This window comes from Camelus bactrianus, chromosome 13 (assembly GCF_048773025.1).
Source record: "Camelus bactrianus isolate YW-2024 breed Bactrian camel chromosome 13, ASM4877302v1, whole genome shotgun sequence".
NCBI classification, from domain to species: Eukaryota; Metazoa; Chordata; class Mammalia; order Artiodactyla; family Camelidae; genus Camelus; species Camelus bactrianus.
Window position 1 is genome coordinate 79,330,541 of NC_133551.1, and position 21,830 is coordinate 79,352,370.

Here is a 21,830-nt window from a genome sequence, read left to right on the forward strand (position 1 = left end):
CAGGACTGAACAGGAAGGGGTGTCCGAGGGCGGATCTCCATCTCAGAAGAGAAGCGTCTCCAGAAGCAGCCACTCAGCCCCTCACCGCCCACACCAGGCTGCAGCCACAGCCGCAGCAAGGCCAGACCCGAGAGACTCCTCCAGACCTTCACCGTGGAGGCTGCCCGACCCCTCCTCTGGGGCTGGAGGGGCGGGCTGGGGGTCCGTCTGGGGACACGGTCTGAGAGCCAGATGCAAGGACTCCCGTCACCGCGTGCTGGGGCTCGAGCCTGGCTCTGGTCATCCATCCGTCCCTCTTGGTGTGGGGTCAGGTTCGGGCGGCCGTGGCAGGGGGTACAGGGGCACCTCCGGGGCCAGGCTGCCGAGACCCTCAGACGCCACTGGAGGCAGGGGCTGGGGCTTGGATTTCCTTCTGCTCGGGTCACCGGGCTGGGTCAGCGAGAGGCGGGAGCTGGACGAGGGCCCTCCCTGGTCGCCTGTCCCTCCAGCAGGGCCCTGGAGGTTCAGCTGTTGCCTGTGAGGCTCACTTTACGGGACGAAGTTGACCACTGCCCAGGCTCCCATGGCTGCCCTCTGGCTCCTGGCTCCTCCCTAGTCTTCAGCATCACCAGCACCACAGTCGGCAGACCCCTGCCTCATGGACCTCGCTGTCCGGCAGCAGGGACCCTGGGGCTGTGGGCAGGGAAAGTGCAGGGACCTCGGGCTAGGGGCGATGGGGCACTGCCTGTGAGCCCAGGGCACAGGTGTGGGTGGAGGGCCCCTGATGTCCTGCCGAGTGGCCAGGCCAGCGGCTGCCACCTGCTAACCCCCTTGCCCCCACTGCCCAGGCCTCTCCAGGTTCCACGTCCAGCTGCCCACCTGGCTACTGGAGCCCCCTTCCCAGAGCTGGGGGTGTGCTCTGGGGTGGCTGTCATCTCCGGGCTGCAGTGGAGACCCCTCTGCAGAGACGCTTGACCCTCATCACCCCCTGGGTCCCCACATGCCCCCAATTCACCTCCACCCAGCCAAGACTGGGTCTCCTGGGAGCAGCTCAGGCAGATCCCGCCAGTCAGGTGGGGCTGGGTGGACCCTCTGGGAGCCTGCTGGTGTCTGGACAGGGAGCCGCACCTTGGCTGTCTTCTGACGTGGGCCACTGGGCCTGTTGACCAGCGTAGAGCCTCCCAGGACAGGTCTCCCTGGCCCAGGTCTGAGGGGCCCTGGGGTGCCCTGCCCCAGCCTCTTAGGAACTGCTAATCTTTCCTGATGTCACTCTTTTCCCACATCTTTTTTCCGGCCCCCCAGGAGCTGGGAGGGGCTGTGCTGCATCAGTGGTGACTTGGCCAGACCTGGGGCCTGGGCAGAGTGGGGTGCTGGAGCCACGGTCCACAGGGTGCCCACTGAGGCCATGCTGGAGGTCTCTCTGGTCATTGTGGCCTGAGCAGAGGCCTGAGGCTGGCTGGCAGGGAGGCAGACAGAAGAGGCTGCTCCAGGTCACTCCCCGCCTCCCTCACCACCCTCCAGTGGGCCCCACAGTAGGGGAAGCTCAGGGTTATTGGGAAGGAAGGGTGGGGTGGATTCCAGAGACCCCCCCCAGCAGAGGAGGGACCTGGGGTCCACGTGGGGTGGCGGGTTGTTTGCTCTTGGTGACCTCTGAAGTGGTCAGTGCGGCTGGAAGTTCACCTGGGTGCAGCATGGCTGTGGCAGGTAGTGCTTGGGCTTCGGCAGGAGGCTGTGAGATCTGCAAGGGGGTGATGGGGTGGGTGGGGTGCCAGCAGCCCCATCCACAGGTGCGTGGGGTCAGGCACCCCAGGAAAAGTGGTCAGGGGAGGGTATGGGGGAGGGGGAGGGGGTGGTGAGCAGGTCTATGGCGTGAAAGGAGGGTGGGGCCTGAGGGGGCCCCAGGCTGGCTGTGGTGGGTGCCCACAGAGGCCAGGCGACAGGTGAAGGGTCTCATTCCAGCTCCTGGGGCTGTAAGGATGGCCCTCCAGGTGGGGATGGAAGGTGACCCCCTGGGCGACCCAGGAGTGGAAGGTCTCGGGAACGAGGAGGCTCATGGGTTGGACCGCGATCCTTCAAGAGCCCCCTGTTTGCTCCGGCCCCTGCCAGGCCTGGAGGTAGCCTTTCATCTGCTCCCTGGACTCACAATGGGAAAGGGATTTCAGCTCAGCCCAGAGCATCTTGATAAGGAAGAAAAACAGCCCAAGCCTTCTTCAAGACCGTGGAACCAGAGTGCAAGCACAAAGGAACAGTTAAATGCAACCTTGAACGTGAAGGTCTCTGAAGTTCCCCTGGGGGCCCTGTAGGGGGCTGGCACCCGGCCTGCTTTTTGTCTACTTGCAGCCACCTGCCGCATGCTCCCTGGGGCCCTGGATGGCGAAAGTCAGCAGTCTCGCAGTGTGGACAGGGTGTACGGGGGAAGGTGGGGGCCCCAGAGGACGGCTGGCCACCCCGTCAGACCCTGCAGATCGTGGGCTGGGACCCAGCCGGTGGGGGCGAGGGCCAGACCTGGTGGATGGAGGCAGCCCGAGGGACAGGCTGTGGGAAGGCCTGGTGTGTGGCTGCTGCAGGCCGTGTCCTCCCAGCCCAGGGGCTGGACACTGCAGGCCTGCCCAAGATGACAGGGTCTGTGCTGATTCCCGGGAGGTGGGGAAGGTTGGGCCCAGCCAGTGGCTGAGGCATCTGTGGTGCCCCGGAAGGTGCCTGCCTAGCACCTGGAGTTGGGAGGCACAAGGCAGGTGGCCTCCAGGGCCCCGGTGCTGCTGGGGTGAAGCACCACACGCTGGGGGCTTAAAGCAACGGAAATGCAGCCTTGCATGTCTGGGGCAGCAGCTGAAATCGAGGGCTCAGCAGACTCCGAGACTCTGGGTGGACTCGACTGGCAATCCTGGCGTCGGGCGGCCGTATTGCTCCGAACTCTGCCCAGTGGCCGGGGCCTCCTCCTCCCGGGCCTCTGTCTTCTCCTCCTACAAGGACATCAGCCCCTCGCAGTAGGGCCCTGCCACCTCTGCTTACCTTTGTCACACCTGCCCAGACCCTGCCTCCCAATCAGGCCATGTTCAAAGGTCTTGGTGGTTGGGACCTCAACTTGTCTTTTGGGGGACACATGGCAGCCCGTGGCAAGGCCCTTGATTACCGTGACCGCAGCCAAGCCTGGGCCCCACCCGGGTGGGTGGAGGTCTGTGGATGGGGACACGCCCTAGGAGACCCACACACTGCAGCCCCTCGCATCCTGAGGCTGCAACTAGGGAGAACTGGGCAGCTGTGCAGGCCTGTCCAGAGGACCTGGGTCTGGCTGAGCCTGTGGCTTCAGGTGCCTGGCAGTGCCAGCTCTGCCTCCCGGCCTGCATTTACTGAGCGGCTAGGCCCAGCAGGTGGACAGGTGAAAGGCTCCTGGTCCCGGGTGAGTCTCACTCCTGGGGCAGCACAGACCCAGGGACATCCAGGCATAGGTGAAGGCCAGGAAAGGCGAGACTACGGGGCAGGGGTGGTTGGTCGGTGATCTGGAAGGGCCTCCCTGAGGGGTGACATCTGAGTGAATAAGGGATGGGGAGGCCTGAGGTAGGGGACACATGAGATGGGCAGTGGGGGTGAGCAGGGGACGGGGAGGGCAGAAGAGGCTGCAGCCAGGAGCAGGGGTGAGGGGCCTGAGGGTGGGGAGGTGATGGGGGACAGGCAGCAGGGCCAAGCACAGCCCAGGACATGACGGCTCGGGCCCCTGGGTGCCCTGCTCCCTCCTCCTGCTCTAAGTGCCAGCCTGGGCGGGTCATGGCTTCCCTGCGGGCCGCCAGCAGCCCCACTGCTCAGGGCTGGGTTGGAGGTGAAGCAGGAGGCAGCATCCATCACCCCCACCCAGATGATGTCAGCATCCTGGGGGCTGCTGCGTCGTCCCCTCCCCATTTCCCCTGACCTGGACCTAGCAAGGTTCTTTGGGCACAGCTCCCTGCACAGAGAACCAGACCCCTCAGGGTTGCGGCTCTTCAAATAGGAGGGATCTTTAAGCCTGAACATTTCGATTTTTGTCACGTGCACATGAAGCTGAGAGACCTTCCCGAGACCAGAACTTAGTGGCGGTGACACTCAGGGGGCAGGGAAGGGAGAACGTGGGGACGAGTCGGAGCTGGCCGTGTGCACAGGGACAGGAAGGGCAGCTGGGCAGCCGGTCTCCCAGCTCCAAGCTGCACACCAGCCTGCAATGCAGGGCCCAGGGTGTACCTCTGGGCTCACTTGAGGGGAGCCTCACCCCCTTTCTGTCCCACATCTCCTCTGGAAGCTACGTGTGCTGGGTGAACCCCTGGCCCCCACTGCACCCAGATCCTGCTCTGGTCCTGCCAACTCTGCCACACCAGGTGGACCCAGACTTTGGGGGGTCTAGGGGTTAGGGTTAGGGTAGATAGTGTGGCCCCAGCTGTGGCTGTGTGGTGATCCCAGCAGTGCAGTGACACAGGACCAAGCCCGCCCCCTCCACCTGGGCTGTCCTGAGGGCACAGCGTCCTCCAGTCTCTCCGCCCCATGTTTCTATTCTATTGATTAGTGATGCAGTATCTACTTTTAAACTAAGCCTTTACTTTTGAGATAATTGTATGTTCACACGCTGGCATGAGACACTACAGGGAGGTCCTGTGTGCCCCTCCCCCAGGTTTCCCCCAACCTACAGGACAGTATCACAACCAGGACCCGGACATTCAGGACAAGTACAGGACATTTCTACCCCCACAAGGAGCCACCCCCTCCCTCCTTGAGCCCTGGCAGCATAATCTGACCCTCACCTCTGTGACCATCAGTCCAAGAACGTCACAGAAATAGAAAGACACGGCACATAAACTCCAGGGACTGTCCCGGGCCCTCGGCTGAGGCCTTGGACTCTCACGTCTCCATCTATGGGGGATGAAGAAGCTGTTTCCAGGGACGAGGGTGGGTGCGTCACGCTGGTCCTCACACAGCCTGCGGTCTCTCCCCAGACCTGCTTTCTCCGCCAATCTTGGGGGCAGGGAAGGGCAGGACCAGTGTGCCCAGGAGGAGAGGGCCCCGCCCAGCTCCCTGTGGGCTGTGTGCCCCATGAGGTGAGGTGACCCCCGCCTGCTCTAGCTCCGATGGCTACTTAAGGAGAGAGACTGATTTGTCCTGTATCCTAAATTCCCCACTAAAAGCCGGTTCTGTGCTCCGACATCCCATCTCCTGTGAGCCTGCTGTCTTCTGAACCCTGGGCTGCCTGGGCTCTGCCTCTTTGTCCACAGGTCACACACACCAGACAGCGTGGACTTTGTGGTGCCTTGGCAGGTGGGAGGTGCAGACCGGGAGGGGCCATAGGAAGGGGACAGTGCCAGGAAGCAGGGAAGCAAGGAGGGTGAGGGTTTGGCACCCTGGCTGAGAGAATCTACCAGATAGGAACAGGGGCAGGAGCAGAGAGGCAGAGGCTGGAGGAGGGCAGACTCCACCCAGGCCAGTGGCAGGCTGGGCTCTGTGAAGGCCACGTGCGGCCTGTCCACAGACTCCAGGACCACTGATAAGGGGTGGCCTTCGGTCCCTCTAGGAAGGGGCCCCACTTTCAGCTCCGAAGTGCTGTCTGAATCCTGACCTCGCGTCGACCGCAGGTGCGTGGTCAGCTTGGGGCACGTCTGTTGTTTTAAAACATTATGCTTTAGACCGAACAATATGACGTTTCTAATCCTGTTGGTCAAAACTGGTTGCACGTTGGCACTTTCACGTGGTTCAACTAAATGTTACAGCTCACGAGTGCCCAGCCCCTCCCCCAGACAGGTGCCTGGAATGTTAAGATTTTTACCAGGCGTCTCAGACACTGGTGCCATGTGTTCCATGGCACTCACTCTCTGGCAGGACTGGGTGCTGGGCAGGGATCTGAGCATCCACCCTTAGCTTGAATGTCGGCTCTGCCCTGGCCACCTTGGCCTCGGCAAATTGTGCCACATCTCCCAGAGCCTTACCCTGTTCTGAAAAGTGGACTCGTGCGCACATCAGCTCCTCTGACAGTCTGGGGTTCAGACGAGATGTCCCAGGCAGATGGTCAATGGGAACTGGGTCCTGCTGTGGTCAGCATCCCTCGGGAACCTGTCCCTACCCGGGGGGTACAGGGCCCTGGTCTGCTTGCCCTGGTGTCTCCAAACCTGGATCCTCTACCGAGTCCTTGTCCTGCAGCGCAGTCAGTCCTGGCGCAAGGCTCACACTCACCTCATAATCAGGGCTGTGTCAGGTCTTGGGGCCTCTGCCTCAAGCCAGCAGAGTCACAAGCAGGTCACAAGCCACCCCTCTTCTTTCCGGCCCGAGGCCCCGAGATCTGGATATTCCGCTACATTTAGACAAAAATAACCAAACCTGCTTATATGGGCTGACTGTTCCCCCAAATTCAGATGGAGGGAATTCGCCCAGACCCAGGGTGCGGTTGTGTCTGGATCAGGGACGGGTGGGGCTGCATGGTGGGATCAGGGTCCTGACAAGAAGGGACGTCAGAGAGCTCGCCCTGGCTCTCCCTACAACATGAGCACAGCCAGATGGCGGCTGGTGTGGCTGGAAAGGCCCTCACCGGGCCCCGACCACATTGGCACCTTGCCCGCAGACGCCCAGCCCCCAGAGCCACGAGAGAGACAGAGACAGATGTCTGCTGTTTAAGCCACCCGATCTGCAGTGTTATCCCGGCTGCCCGAGCTGACCAAGACACCACGGCCTGAGAAGGTGCAAGAACGGCAGTGAATAGGGAAATCAGAAGCTTGTACCCTCTCGTTCCCACTGTCCCGGAGCTGCAGACACACATGACGGCGGCACAGCCCGGTGACCCAGCCAGAAAGTCCAACTGGAGCCAGAGTGAAGGTGCATGCGCTCTCACACCGCTGGCCTGAGGGGCTCCTGATCGTCCCAGAGCCACTTTATTTTACTTCTGTGATGACCACAGCACTCACTGTTCACGTTTAATGGGGGAAAAAAAGGCAGCCCCAACCTCCTGGGGACGTGTTAGGGTGCCGTGAATGCCCTGTCTCCAAGGGGACACGCTGCAGCAACGCTGTCTCAAGGCAGACTTTGGGAAACCTTGCTAATACTTCCCAAGGTTCAATTTCCGGGACTGGGGCCCAGAGTCTAAAATAACAGACTAGCAAGTGAGAAACACTTACTCTGTATGGCCACAAGGAAGCTCTCAAGGAAAGTCTTTTCAGATACTGAGACAGTGAGACCGCCTTCAGTGCAAACGGTAGAGAAGTAGATACTTTAAATTCTTGCATGTTTCAACACTTAAGCAGCCAGCGGTCTACAACTCAGACTGTAAAAACATATTAAGCCACAAGTCCAAGTTCTGATAGAAAAGTCTTCTCTTAAATAATTTAAAACACATACAGACCTACGCACCCCAAATTTGAACTCTCATCATCACAGATTTACAAAGCTTGTGAATAAACTGCAGGTCAGGGTTGGGTTACGTGCACCATTCCACCCCGGGGCGGCACACAGACCGAAACGCCGCGAACGCTGGTTCACCCCAAGCGGAGCTAAACCCTAGACAGACGTGTGACAGCGATACCAACAGGAGACACGAGGACTGGGTGACTTGACCAAACGGAATGACAGCCATCTCCAGTAAAGCCGGTGGGTCCAAGTGCCAGGGCCCTGGGTCAGTCTACGGCAGTCACGGTTCTCAGCACAGACCGATTTCCTAGGGGGGCGGTCAGCACAATGGGTGCAAGACATGACACTGTCCCACCACAGAAAGTGTCAGGAATTTTTCTTTGGGGTCAGGTTCTGCAAGTCCGGTCAGCTCCAGCCTCTGGCTCCTTAGCCCTGACTCAGGAGAGGACAGTGAATGGACAGGTCTCTGTTGGGGCTGCCTGCTGGCGCTCCCACAGCCAGGCTGCTCCCTAATCCAGGCAATGTCCAAATCCAGGACAGGACCCTTCTACCAGGACATGATGCTGGCTCCGGCCTGCCCTAGGGGTCTCCCCCAGACCTGTGCTTGACTAGGCTGCCACGTATGGACGTGGAGGCGGACTCCTGGGTGCGGACTGGAGCTGGGGCCTAGGAGTTATCCACCGCTGCTTGGCATCCATCCAAAGGCCCATGGCAGATGGGTAGCCCGGGTCCTCTAGAGGGCTGCCTTCATCCTCACAGCTAGCCAGAAGCTGTCGCCTTTGCCAGTGTAAGGCCGTGGGAGGCCATGTAAGCTGCTGCCCCACAGACCCCCCAGTGACTCTGTCCTGGCCTCCCCTGCACCCCCACATGCGGCAGGACTGCGTGCAGGCCGGGAGCCCTGCCATCCCGGGTGCGTGGGCCGGCTCAGGGCGGTGGTCAGGGGATGCCCTCCTTCCTCTGGCAGCACTGCGAGGGCGGCGCCGACCAATCGTAGACATAGGACAAGCGCAGCTGTACCTCCCGCTTGCACAGGCGGCCCTCGCGCGCCAGGGTCTGGTGCTTCTCCAGCATGTCCTCCAGGCTCTGCTTGTGCGTCACCAGGTACTGGTTGCTGCAGCCACGGGACTTGTACTCGGTGTCGAAGCGAGGGTCGTGCTCCCGCTGCACGTCCACCGGCGCCAGCCAGGCGCCCAGAGACACGTCCTCGCTGTGCCAGGCGCGCAGGTACTGGCGGCTGAGGCGCAGGTAGTGCACGAGGTCGGCGGAGAGCACATAGCCGCCGCCCAGCGCGTAGGGCAGGTAGTAGTCGCAGAGCTGCCAGGCGGCCTCGCGCCAGCGGCCCCCCGGCCGGACACGGCCTCGGCCAGAGAAGAAGCCCCAGTAGAGGCGGCGGCGGCGCGCGGGTTCGCGGACGCGCAGCTCCGCCAGCAGCGCGTCCAGCCGCGCGAACGAGTCGTCGTCCGCCTTGAGTACGAACTCAAAGGCCACGTGCTCGTCCAGCCAGGCCAGCATGGCCAGCACCTTGGCCGTGAGGTTCTCGTACGCGTCGCGCAGAGCGGGCAGCAGCAGCAGGTCGCCGTGCTGCTCCTGCTCGCGCTCCAGGGCGCGCCGCTCCTCGGCGCCTAGCCCGCCGGTGCCCACGACGAAGCGCGCCCACACGTCCCCGGGGCCGCCGCGCCGCGCCCCCAGCCACGTGCTGCGGACCACGCTCCGTCGTTCCGCCGCCCGCGGCGCGCTGGCCACCAGCACGGCCAGGAAGGCGGTGGCGTGCGCGGGCGCGGCAGGCGCGGCGGGCGCGGCGCAACGCGCCAGGTAGAGCAGCGCGGCGCCGCCCAACGCCAGGCCACCCAGGCCCAGCGCCGTCCGGTGCCGCCACGCGCGCCTCAGCAGCTTCATGGCGCGGAGAGCGCCGCGGACCGAAGCCGTGCGCGGGGAGCGCCGCGGCCGCGCCGTCGGGCCACGTGGTTCCGCGCGCGCTCCTCATTGGCCGCCCAGGAGGGCGGTGCGGCCGCTTCCGCCCGGGGGCAAGATGGCGGCGCCGGCGTCGGCACAGGGAGGCCGCCGCAGCTCGCGCCGCCCCGCGGCCCGCCTCTTCCCGGAAGAAAGATGGCCGCGGCCTAGCGGAGGCCCGGGGAAGGCGTCTCGGGCCCTCGGGCGGCGCTCGGCGGATCCTGGACGAGGAGGAGGGAGGCCGGTGAGTGAGGGCCCCGGGAGATGACGGCAGATGCCCGGCCCCGGGGCGGCGGGAAGGCGGAGCGCGGGCCGACGGGGGCTTCCGGCCTGGCCCCGGTGTCCACACCGCCGGGCCCCTCGGATGCCGCTGTCGGGGGTCGGTGGAGCCGGTGTCGGCGACGTGCGCTCAGTGCCATCTGTACAGGGCGGGCCGCGGCCCCTCGTAGGCGGGTTTGGTGGAGGTCTGAAAGCGCGCGCAAGCCTGTGACAGCTGGTTCAGCCGGTGGCAGTCGTTAGAACGCCGTGTGCGACTCCTAAAGCCTGTGACGGAGCTTTTAGGAAACGCGTTTGCGCTTTTCGACGACAGCAGTCTTACTAGTTTTCCCAGAACGGACACCGAGGATGGCCAGGAAGTATTGCCTCCACTTAGGCTAGGAGTCCTAGGTGGGGTCCCATGTCAACAGGGCAGAGCCTGCTCTGACATCCCACCAGGGGCAGGAAGCGGGCAACTGACCGAGGTCCACTGACCCAGGTCCTCAGCCGTGCTGCTCTGTGTGTGTTGCGAAGCTAAATAAACGTGAACAGAGAAAAGGGAGTTTGCTTGACTTCGTGATATGTATTATTTTGGCGGAGCCTCCAACAGGCCTCCACGAGAGGAGTTACCAGTTGTCTTGGGGTTACTTCTTGTGCAAAGCATCATGTAGATAACATTTCCTGAACTACCCAGCAAGAAGATAAGTAGAATCGAGGATTGACTATTCTTTCAAAAATCAAAGCACAGTCTGTTGGACATGAGACGTGTTTTTATGGCCACGGTCATGGGGTGGCATTGAGGCTGGGAGGAAGCTGTCCTGGTTTGCTCCAGGATTCGGGAACGTGCACATTGGGGTGGGGCAGAAACGCCCGGCTTTGTTCCCTCAGTTTTGTTGAGTGCTTGCTGTGTGGGGAGTGTGGCAGGTGCTGGCACGGTGCCCACAGAGGAGGACAAGTGGGAGTTTCAGTAAAGGTGGTCCAGGGGATGGTTACGAGAGCATAGCTGGTGGGTTCTAGTGGGCGCGGGTAGGTTGCAGGCCCTCACGGACGTGGAAGGAGGGACATGAGGCAGCCCTTCGTGAGAGAGTTTCTCCCTCAAAGGAACAGGCCAGCCGAGCTGGGAGAACAGGGTCCAACAGGCCCAGAGGACCGATGTGTGACGGTGTCCACCTGCCAGGGGTGATGTGGGTCAGGGGCAGGCAGGGGAGGAAAGAGGCATCAAAGAAGCAAGTGATGGCCGCCAGCCAGGGAGAGCCCTTGCCCTGGCCCCCGGTGTGGTGTGATGGCTGTACTGCCAACCAGCATGGGAGTCTGTTTTGCTTGTTGGAGGGCACTGTGGCTCTGGAGTCCCTGGGCCTCAGTTTGGCTGCAGACAGCACCCTGACCTGGGGTGAGTGTTTCCAAGCCACCCTCTTCGGGCCCTGGGTGCCAGGGGCCTGCTAGAGGAGGTGGGGCCTCTGCGGACCTGACACGGCCAGTGGGTGTTTGCCAGGTGGACAGGCTCCAACAGAAACATGTTAGGGAAGGAAGGAGCTGCACTTCCCTTTGCAGTGATCCGTAAAGTGTGAAGGTCTCTGAGAGGCCCTGTGGGGATTGGGGAGGAAACCTGGAGAAGGAGCCCCAGGGCTGGGCTGGGGTCAGGGGTGAGGGGAAGCAGGCTGGCCCAGGTGGGAGGGCGCATGTGGGAGAGGCTGGGTGGCCTGGGTCCCTGACGTGGACAGAGAGGGGCCTTGTTCTTTCACCGCCAGGCCCAGGCACACCCAGGGTGACAGACTTCCCGGGCATTCAGGCCTTCTCAGTGTTCCTGCATGAACATGAACAAGGATGCGTGCGTACACATGCGTGTGTGTGTACACGTGTAGGGGTGTGTGTATGTGTAAATACATGCCTGCATGTGTGTATGCATGCATGTGCTGTGTCCACTTGTGTGTGTGCGCACAGGGGGCTTGGAGATGGGGAGTAGGAGAGGTGGTGAGCGAGCTTGCTGGGGTCAGCTTCAATGCCAGGAGGGACGGAGACAGACAGTACTTGGAATAGCCGCCGTGGGCCTTGGGAAGGGTCAGGGTTCGTGGTGCAGGGCGTGCCTTGAGATGGGCCAGCATCGTCTGAGTAGGAGGGCGGGTGCTGGAGCAAGGAGAAGTGGCGTGCCCTGCGCGGGTCCTGGGCGCCTGGGACCCCTGTGTCTCCATGTGAAGTGCCTGCTGGGGCAGCTCCACAAAGCGACAGCTGTGTCTGCTTTGTATATGTTAACTCTGGTCGGGCTGCAGCAGCCTGGGGCTGTTGGCTCACAGCTGCAGTGATGGCACCAAGCCTTCTGCCCACCTGGCGGTGGGCCTCACTGCCTCACTTGCCTCTCCCCTCTCTCCCCAGCTCCTGGCGACACTTGCAGGCCGTCCTGCAGCACAGACCCCGGTGGCCATGGCGTCTGGGCCGGCTCCCCTCTGCGGCCTGGTTCCTTGCTGCCTCTGGCTCCTGGGGGTCTTCTTCCTGGTGGACGTGTCTGCCCGGCCTGCCAATCACTCATCTGCTAGAGAGAGAGCAGGTAACAGGGAGGAAAATGAGATTCTGCCCCCGGACCACCTGAACGGGGTGAAGCTGGAGATGGATGGGCACCTGAACAAGGACTTCCACCAGGAGGTGTTCCTGGGGAAGGACACGAAGGGGTTCGAGGACGATGCAGAGCCTCGGAGGAGCCGGAGGAAGCTGATGGTCATCTTCTCCAAGTAGGAACTGGGTGGGGGCTGCGGGGTGTGTGGGGCGGCTGGCATTGGTCGCCCTGTTGGTCCAGGCCCGGCTCCACGGGGCACAGAGGTGACAGCCCTACTGTGATATGCTGTGGAGGCAGTGCCGTGACAGCTGCTCTGGGAAAGTTCGCCACGTTTGAGCTGTGGAACGTGCAGCCTGTGCTGCGCCCCGTGTCAGGAGGGACTCGGAGGGCCTGGCTGCCCTGCAGTCCCCACGGCCTTGCAGCTTGGAGGGCTGTGGGCTGGCCTGGAGGAGTGCCCATCTCCAGCCAGAGCTCTGCTGGTCGTGGGGCTGTCGCAGCACCAGTCAGGCTGCCTGGCGGGCGGCCGGGACCTGGAGGTGTGCAGAGTCCGCAGGCCACGTGGATGTGTAGCTGGCTAGGGCACGTGTGCCGTTGGCTCTGCTGGCGAGTCTGCCCGCTCCTGTGAGTGCGTACATGGAGCCTACACTGTTTTGCTGACCTGGAGCCCAGGGCAGGTTGCAGCGGGTGGAGCAGGAAGCAGGGCCCACAGAGCAAGGGAGCTTGCGGCGGGCGGGCTGCCCTGTGCAGGTGGTGGGGAAGGCGTGGGTCTGGTCTGGGAGCACCGGGCAGAGGCCCTCCAGGTGGAGCCAGACGCTGACCGGGTCTGTCAGGCTGAGTGGTTCGCTGTCTGCACTGTTGAGGGCGAGTGAGGGGCCCTGCCTCTGCCCCGGCTGGTGGGTCCCAGGCCCTCAGGGTACTGAAGATGTGGTGGCCTCCAGGGTCACCAGCCAGGCTGGGACTGGCTGCTCTCCATTCCAGGCAGGAGACTGGTTCCCTCCTGGGCAGGGCTGGGCACACAGAGGTCACGTGGCCTGAGCCATTGGCCTCAGCGCCCTTGTCTGTGATGTGGGGCCTGCGAGGCCTGCGTCCTGGGTATTGGGGAGAGTCAGGTCCTGGCCCACAGTGCTGGCTTCTCCAGGGGAGAAGGGAGGGATAATGGTAGAGAACAGGTGGAGGGCTGGAGGGCGGTGCTGGAGGCGGGGACAGTGGACGCCCCGATGCACCCACCTGGCTGGCCTTCCTGGGTGCTCCCACTTTGCGTTGAGAAACTGATGTTGGCAGTTGAAGCGACCAAAGCCTCGTGCACAGATCTCATTGTCCTGTGAAGTGAAATTTTCATCTTGAGGGAACAGAGAGAAGAAGCTGTGAGCAGGGCCAAAGGGGCAGGTGGCTTCTGGGGGATCAGAAGGTGGTGAGGTGGGGGCCTGTCCCTTGTCTCCATAATGCTCAATGGGGCTCCCCGGGGTGGGTGTTGGTGGCAGCCCCTCCTGCATGGAGCCCTGGGTCCCTGGAGTGCGGAGCTGGGAGCAGTGGAGCTGTCCTCGCCACCAGCTCTGGGGGTGGGATTGGGGTTTAGATGCTGAGTTCAGATCACTAGGGCTGCAGGACAGTGGCCCACCAGGGGCAGGGCGTTCCACCGGCCAGTGCACCCGAACTCGGGCCATGTCTGTCCACGTTGTGCGTTTTTGTTGCACGTTCTGTGTTTAACGGGGTTGGAGTCGGGGAGTGTCTACTCCGTGTTCATTTTTTCACCCAGAGTTGTCTACAGAGACTCCCACCTACAGCCGTCCCACCCTGTGGCGCTGCCACCGGCACGTGGGGCCCCACGTTTTTGCCGCACATCTGCTGCTCCTGCCCCCCTGCTCCCCGCCCGGAGCCGAGCAGTCGTGTGATCTCAGCACCCAGCTTTGAGCAAATGAAAGTCACGCTGTCACGGTGCTTCTTGTGCAGGGTGTTTGTTTTGGAATGACGTTCCATTTACAGGAAGGTTGCAGACTGAGGCCCACGAGTCAGAGTTAAGATGGAACAGTGCTCTGTGACTGTTACCCACCCTCCAGGCTTCAGGTCCCTTGCTTCCCCGGTGGCCCCTTTCTGCCCTGGGTCCCATCCGTGACCCCATTTTTTCATGATGTGACAGTTGAGGAGGGTTGCTCAGGTGTTTCGTGGACTGTCCCTGATTTGGGGTTTGTTGGATGTGTTTTCTCGTGTTTAGACAGGGTTTGTGGGTTTTTGGAAAGAAGAGCCCGGAGGTGAGATAGCCCTCTGGTCACCTCAGATTGGAGGCGCCTGATGTCCCCATGACATCATGGGGGTGTCAGCCTGGCCACCGGGAGCTCCCCAGCCCCCCGCCCGCCTGTCGTTTGAGCCGGCCCTTCCTTTCTGGCACCGCCAGCTGCTCCAGCTTCACTTCATCCTGTGTCTCTGCCTCAGCCTGGAATCACCGAGTTCTCGGGCGCTGGTTCATTTCACCAGAGAGCAGGGTTTGGAAACCAGGCCCGGGGCTGTGGGGGTGGGTGCTGCTGCTGGGGGTCTTGTTGCCTGTGGTCCTCTCTGTAGACAGAGCTTGATAACATACGCACATGTGCTGACCTAGGAATACACGGGTGTGTGCCAGCCCATGCGTGCACGTGTGCTCCCGCCTGTGTCCACAGTGCGTACACAGGTGCACACACACCTGCCTGTACATGCTGTCTAGTTGCCAGTATCTGTCAGTAAACTCGACTTTGCTCTGGTATCTGAACTCTGATCCTGCTGCCAGGAGCTTGCTGCGCCCGTGTCCCAAGTGTCTGGGTCTGTGGGTTGATGTTCTGCAGCAAGGAGGGGAGGTGGTTCCCCTCCCAGCAGGCCCAAGATTGGGGGGTAGTGACAGTAAGTGGCAGCTGCAGGGCCCAACGTCCCCCCGCGTCCCCCGTCTTCTCCTGCGTCACCACTGTTCATGGGGTTTCATGACTCTCTGTGGAGCCCCTCTGGCCATCCTTCTGTCCATCCGTCTATCGGGGCCCTGGACCCGTCTGATGTGTCTCCTGTGCCTGCAGGGTGGATTTGAACACTGACAGGAAGATCAGTGCCAAGGAGATGCAGCAGTGGATCATGGAGAAGACGGCCGAGCACTTCCAGGAAGCCATCGCGGAGAGCAAAGTGCACTTCCGCGCCGTAGACCCCGACGGCGATGGTACGGCCAAACTGCCCTGACCCTGGGGGCCTGGGGCTGCCAGCAGAGGGCAGCACGGGAAGGCAGAGGGGCGGTGGGCCCAGGGACTGGGAACAGAGGACATGAGGTGAGAGGGGCCCTCGCTTGGTGCTGCCTGCCAAGCAGACATCCCCACTGGCCTTCAGGGAGGACCGCGGGCTGGGCTCCGGCCAATCTACCGCAAAGCACCTTGCAGGAGGCTCGGTGCTTCTGCCCGTGCAGTTGTGGTAGCACGAGGGTCCTGACAGAAGCATCGCTCTTTAAAGACCTTCATTGTTAAACCTGCTAACAAGTTGGTGTGTTTTTTCAGGCCGTGTGTCATGGGATGAGTATAAGGTGAAGTTTTTGGCCAGCAAAGGCCACAGTGAGAAAGAAGTTGCCGAGAAGATAAAGAATAAGTGGGAGCTGAACATTGATGAAGAGAGTGAGTGCCCCTCCTGCGCTGGGCCTTGCTGATGCCGAGGGGGTGGGGGAGGCAGGTGGAGTTGTGTGGATGCTGTAGGGGTGACAGGCGGGCGTGGCCAACTGGGCGCTTCTACGGGTCCATTAGGCAGAATACCCAGGATCCTCCAGACTCGGTGGATGGGGGCAGCTGGCAGCCTGGCGTGAGCTTGAGCTCTGGGGAGGAGGTGGCGGGAGGTGCCAGAAGCACTGGGCGGCAGGCCTTGGCCAGGACGGGTCCCCAGTTCTGGATGAAGTCCGAACCCTGAGAGTCGGTGAGGTTGGTGGGGCATCTGCCTGAGGCGCGTGGAGGCGGGTGGGAACTGGAGCCAGAGGTGCCTGGGCCTGGGCCTGAGGACAGACTCTCCCTCCCCTTAGCATATCAGAGACGTTCCTTTAGAAACTGATAGCTGAGTTCTAAACCTTTGTGCTGGTGACTGTCTGCAGCTCTGAGCCACCCCACCCTTCCCCAGGGCCTGTTTACTGCCTGTCCGAACAGGCCTGTGGAGGCATTCGTCTCCTGCTGTTCTTTTCCTGGGGGGTCGTCCCCATTGTGGTCTCGTGGCGTCCAGTGTGCCGCCTGCAGGATCTTCTCTGGGGCATCTCTGTACCTGTGATGCTGCCCTGTGTCTTGTGTCCGCTTGGCTGTTGGGGTGAGTGTGTCACAGCCTCCTGCTGGTGTCACACCGCCCTTCCTGCCTCTGCTTTGCAAGGGCTGCTGCTGTGTTCTTTGGTCCACAGATGTTCGTTGCTGTCGTTTTTAGATGCACTGTGGGCGCCACTGTTCTCTGTCAGGGTGAGTGTTCCTAGGACTGGCCTCCCCGTCTGACATCAAGGTTGCAGCCTGTGCCTTCTTCCTCTTCGCATTTGCTCTTAGTTTTTAATTCCACCTGTGCCTTGCTGGTACACAGGGAAGTGATTGTCTGTTGTCTGGCAACTTCCTGTCCTGCAGCTTTGCTGGCATTGCTTGGTAGTTCCAGGATTTTTTTGTTGGCTTTTTTGGATTTTCCACCTAGGTGAGCATGACATCGTTGAACAAAGACAGTTTATTTCCCACTTTCATTCCTTTTCTTGTCTTAATGCGTGGGCTTCCAGGGCTGTGTGAAGAACAGCAGTGAGAGGGACAAGTCCTAGCCTTGTCTCTGAGTTTAGTGGGAAAGCTTCGAATTTCTCGCTGTTGCATATAATCTTCCCTGTAGGTTTTGTAGATTTCCTCATCCAGTTGGCGGGTTCCCCTCTGTTCCTAGTTTGCTGAGAGTTTTGATCATGTCTGGGTGTTGGATTTTGTCAGATGCTTTTCTGCATCTGTTGACACGATCATGTGGCTCTTCTTCACTGGCCTGGTGATGTGGTGGAGTTTATCAGCTGATTCTCAGATGTTGAACTAACCTTGCTTTCCTGTGATAAATCCCGCCTGGTTGTGGTGTGTAATTTTTTATGCATTTCTGGACTTGATCCGCGAGTGTTTTGTCAAGTGTTTTGCTGTGTGTTCATGTGAGATACTGGTCTAGTTTTCTTTTCTAGTTTTGGTGTTAAGATTGTCTCGGCCTCACAGAATGAATTAGGATGTGTACTCTCTGCTTCTCTCCTCTGGAAGAGGTTGTGCAGGTGTGTATGACCTCTTCCTCATGTGTTTGGTGGGATTCACCTGTGAACCACCCTTGAGCCTTCGTCTTTCTAAAGCATTTTGTTTTTTTAAGGACTACATAGAATTTAGCTTTGTTTTGTGAGCCAGTTTGAATTTTTTGACAACAGACGAGTTAAGCTCACTTAGATTTCTATTTCCTTTTTCCCTTTTCATCTTTTCCCTCTGCTGATGTTGGGATGAAGAGCCCCGACTTCCCCTCTCTCAGCATGTTTCTCAACTTTAAGCACGACCCTGACGGCAGCCTGCCAGCTGTGAACAGGGCTCCTGGCTCTCGAGTTGTGCCTGTGGGGGCTAGCTGTTTATGGAAAGGTGGATTGTATCTTACACTTTAATTTTTTTCTGCTTATTCTATTGATAACGCGCATTTAACTGAATAGAGTCTAAGTCAGGAACAATCTACCCTATTCCTGGATTGGATAGAGACCCCTCTCCTAGTTCGTGGGATGCTTCTCAACCACTGGCCATTTTTTCTAAAGTGGTTGTTGGCCCTTTCCATATTTGTTCCCACGTTGTGTTTCTTTTGTTTGTTCTGTGGTTCGGATTTGCCCCGAAGGCATCCTTTAGAGCGTCTGGAGGCCTCTGTCCTCCTGCCCACATTGGAGAGTCGTTGCCAGCTTCCAGGGTGGCTGCCGGCTGCCTGCCTGTCTGTCTTCAGTGCTCCTTCCCTCAGGCGTATGGGGTTGGGATCTAGACTGCTTGGTGTCTTTGTCTTCTTCTGGGACCTGAGCAGGTGAATTTGGGATTCCGCCCTCTGCCTGCAGCCCATTGCCCGGCCTCATCTCACACTCAGTCTCGGGGGGTGAGCAGGTCTAGGGGTCAGAAGTCAGAGCAGCTGTCAAGGGGCTGGGGGTGCTAAGATGTGAGCTCGGGGTCATGCAGCACATCCATGTGGGTTTCTGGGGCCGCTGGCACAAGGCATCACGGGAAGGGGGTCCCTCCCAGGCGTCCCTCCAGCCTGGTGTTGCCGGCGTCCCTGCGTGTGGCCACTTCTCTCCAGTCTCTGTGACTCCTTTCACACAAGGACACCTGGGTTTAGGGCCCACCTGAAATCCTGGGTGATCATAAGATCCTTAACTAATTACAGCTGCAAAGACCTTTTATCCAAATCAGGTCCCACCACAGGCTTCGGGGGGACATGGCAAGCCTGTGCCCAGCCTGTGGTCCCCGTGGTAGAGGGGTGGGGCACCTCCAGTCACTCCCGTCTGCCTGAGGTGCACTTGCTGCCTAGAGCAGCCGCCCTGGGGCTTCTGTTGGTCAGAAGGCAGTAAGGTGTGAGGCAGCAGGCGTTGTGTGGGGTCCAGCCATTCCCCCGCTGTGACCAGGCCAGGGCCTGGGCGTCCCTGTTCCCAGCTGAGAGCTGGCATCGGGACCCGGGGGTGGGATGGGGGGAGAGAGCACTGTGCTGGCCTCTTCCTGCTTGCCTGGCTGGACACCCAGAGAGTCGCTGACCCCAGGGGCCCGCGCTCCCCACGGGGATCGCGGTGAGAGTGTTTCATGTCTGGAAACTGGGTTTTCCTTCAGAGCCCTGCCCCGTGGACAGCAGGTGCACGTGAAAACATGGGAAGGAACCAAGTCGTGCCTTTGTCCCTGCAGACAACGGCCAGCCTCACCACAGACTTTCCCCTTCCCCGGAGCGCCGCGAGTCAGGGGCAGTGCTGCGTCTGGGGGTCTGTGTCTGTGTGTGGGAGGGGCCTGTGGGGGGGTGGGAATTTGGGGTGGTCTGTGTCCTGGGGGGTTGGTCTGTGTCTGTGTGTGTGTGGCAGAGGGGATCTGTGTCTGACTGTGTCTGAGTCTGAGGGGGTCTGTGTCCAGGGGTCTGTGTGTGTGTGTGGCTGGGGGGATCTGTGTCTGAGGGGGTCTGAGTCCTGGGGGGCTGGTCTGTGTCTGTGTATGGTGGGGGGATCTGTGACCAGGGGTCTGTGTCTGTGTGGCGGGTTGGGGGGGAAATCTGTGTCTGAGGGGGTCTGTGTCCAGGGGTCTGTGTGTGTGTGGTGGGGGGTATCTGTGTCTGAGGGGGTCTGTGTCCTGGGGGGCTGGTCTGTGTCTGTGTGTGTGTGGCAGAGGGGATCTGTGTCTGACTGTGTCTGAGTCTGAGGGGGGGTCTGTGTGTGTGGGATGGGGAGGGGGATCTGTGTCTGAGGGGGTCTGTGTCCGCATCTGGGGGTGTCTATGCTTCCGTCTGGGGCGGGTCCGTGCCATCTGCCTCCCTGGGGGCCAAGCTCCCTCTGAGGGGCAAGGCCCTTGGCCTCGGATGCTGCCTCGCCCGGAGCTGGCTCTCTGCACGCAGGCAGTGCGTCTTGGAACTTTCTGGATGCGTGTGGGGGTTCCATGTGCCCAGATCCTCACGGATGCCTGTCTCTCAGCACAGGAAGTCCTGGAGAACCTCAAAGACCGCTGGTATCAGGCAGACAGCCCGCCCCCGGACCTGCTGCTGACCGAGGCCGAGTTTCTGTCCTTCCTCCACCCTGAGCACAGCCGCGGCATGCTCCAGTTCATGGTCAAGGAGATCGTCCGGGACCTGGGTGAGGCCTGTCTGCGGGTCTGGGCAGGGGCTGCTGTCCACGGCCAGCCCACCCTCCTGGCGGAGCTCAGCACTGGCCAGTCCCGGGCGGGGGTGGCTGCCCGATGAGGCTGGTGCCATGTGGCTGTAGGTCCTGTGAGACATACCTGTTCAGGGTTGGGCCGAAACCTCACAAATGAAAACCTGGCAGCCGGACCCCATCGGTGGACTTTTCTCCTGAGGGTCCTCGACAGCCCTGTGCCTGCTTGAGCCTGAGTGTCTGCCCCCTCACCCTGCAGACCAGGACGGTGACAAGAGGCTCTCGCTGCCCGAGTTCATCTCCCTGCCCGTGGGCACTGTGGAAAACCAGCAGGGCCAGGACATCGATGACAGCTGGGTGAGGGACAGGAGGAGGGAGTTCGAGGAGCTAATTGATGCCAACCACGACGGGGTGGTCACCATGGCAGAGCTGGAGGTGAGCGCAGGCCCTGGGGGCCGAGGGGCACTGAGCAGAGGGGAGCCCCCACGGGACCGTCCTGAGCCAGGATGGCAGGGTTGGTCTGGCTGTGGCTGTTCCCTTGGTCCCTTGGCCAGGGGACCTGGAGCCCCGGAGCCCATGGAGGTGCTAGTGGCTCTCTGGGGCCCTGCCCACCAGTGTCATCTGCTTTCCCCCTGAGATCTGAGGCACCTGTGCTCGTCACTGGGTTGGGTGCCTGGGGTGACGCATCCACTCAGGCTCTGAGAAGTGGCGGCCCAGCGGGACAGCTTCTGAGTGTTGTCACTGGTGGTGTGTGTGGGTGCTGCGTGGGGCTTGTTTTTTTCCCATTGCTGGATGAGTCATTTCATTTTACGCCAGAACTCTCTGATCCCTGTTGATAGCTGGGGGCATCTCTGGTGCAGGGACTCCTTCCTGTTGGCACAGCCCTCCTGCAGCTGAGTCAGTCTGTGTCCGTGTCTGTGCGTGTGTGTGTGACCTGCGCCAAGGCCTCCCTTCTCCCTGCCCTGCCCTTCCATGACCGGGCACCCTGACGAGGATGGGCAGGTGCCCACACGAGTGAAGGCTGCCTGACCCCGAGCCACATCCAGCCTGGCGTCCGCCTTCCAGAACATTCCAGAACATGCCCACATCCCTGTCTTGCAGTTTCTTCCTACCAGCCTATAGGGTATTGTGAGTGAGGCCTCGAGTCTGTAGTTGGTTAGTGTCCCAGCCCTGCTGCTGCTTCCCTGAGGCGGGAGCTGACCTAGCTTGGGCGTCCCCCAGGTGGTTCCAGGGCAGAGGCCCGAGGAGGGCGCCTGCGGGTGGAGGGGCTGACCTGGCGCTCTTGCAGGACTACATGGACCCCATGAATGAGTACAGCGCACTCAATGAGGCCAAGCAGATGATCGCTATTGCCGACGAGAACCAGAACCAGCACCTGGAGCCGGAGGAGGTCCTCAAGTACAGTGAGTTCTTCACTGGCAGCAAGCTGGTGGACTATGCCCGCAGCGTGCACGAGGAGTTCTGAGTCGCCCCGGCCCCTCCCTCTTCCCCTCCCTCCCTCCTGCCACCCGCCTGCTCAACTCCTCTGAGACGTGCTGAGCACCGCGTCCCCGCAACCGTGCTTCGGTTCCCGCGTAATCGCTGCATCTCGCTTCTGAGAACTCAGAGCCCTTCTGCCGAAGGCACTGACCACATCAGGGCCCCGGGCTTGCCACACCGTGGGAAATAACACAGCTCCTGCTGTTTCCTTGAAAACTGAAAGATTAAGATGATGTTTGAGTTGCTCTGCTGGAAACCAGCGGCTGGGTGCCGCTCCTCCCACCGTGTTGGGCGGGGCTGTGAGAACCATCTGGCCCATGGTGTTCGGTCTCCGAGAAAATGCGAGTACTTGTGACAGGAATCACATTAATTTACTTTAAAATATAGTTGCCTTTTTCTCCCAGCTTCATTTTTTGTGTGTGTGGGAAAAAAAACCATGTAGACGACAAC

The 21,830-nt window shown here is 60.8% G+C and overlaps 2 protein-coding genes across 2 annotated transcripts; one reads left to right on the top strand and one right to left on the bottom strand.

Moving 5' to 3' along the window:
- Positions 1-7,277: 7,277 nt before the first annotated feature.
- B3GALT6 (beta-1,3-galactosyltransferase 6) lies at positions 7,278-9,248 on the bottom strand. The gene has a single exon (XM_010957684.3). The coding sequence runs from the start codon at positions 9,223-9,225 to the stop codon at positions 8,266-8,268; it is 960 nt and encodes a 319-aa protein (XP_010955986.2). The 5' UTR covers positions 9,226-9,248; the 3' UTR covers positions 7,278-8,265.
- A 116-nt stretch (positions 9,249-9,364) lies between these two features.
- On the top strand, positions 9,365-21,783 carry SDF4 (stromal cell derived factor 4). Its single transcript, XM_074377762.1, has 7 exons — positions 9,365-9,523; positions 11,905-12,257; positions 15,118-15,254; positions 15,583-15,696; positions 19,725-19,883; positions 20,161-20,336; positions 21,190-21,783. Exons 2-7 carry the CDS (start codon positions 11,953-11,955, stop codon positions 21,364-21,366), a joined length of 1,068 nt encoding a protein of 355 aa, XP_074233863.1. The 5' UTR covers positions 9,365-9,523; positions 11,905-11,952; the 3' UTR covers positions 21,367-21,783.
- Positions 21,784-21,830: the final 47 nt, after the last annotated feature.

Bases quoted from the DNA above. Each gene is read 5' to 3' on its own strand.
- B3GALT6 (XM_010957684.3), bottom strand. From the start codon at position 9,225: ATGAAGCTGCTGAGGCGCGCGTGGCGGCACCGGACGGCGCTGGGCCTG.
- SDF4 (XM_074377762.1), top strand. From the start codon at position 11,953: ATGGCGTCTGGGCCGGCTCCCCTCTGCGGCCTGGTTCCTTGCTGCCTC. The intron at 12,258-15,117 runs GTAGGAACTGGG...CTGTGCCTGCAG, and splicing joins CTGATGGTCATCTTCTCCAA to GGTGGATTTGAACACTGACA. The intron at 15,255-15,582 runs GTACGGCCAAAC...GTGTTTTTTCAG, and splicing joins CGTAGACCCCGACGGCGATG to GCCGTGTGTCATGGGATGAG.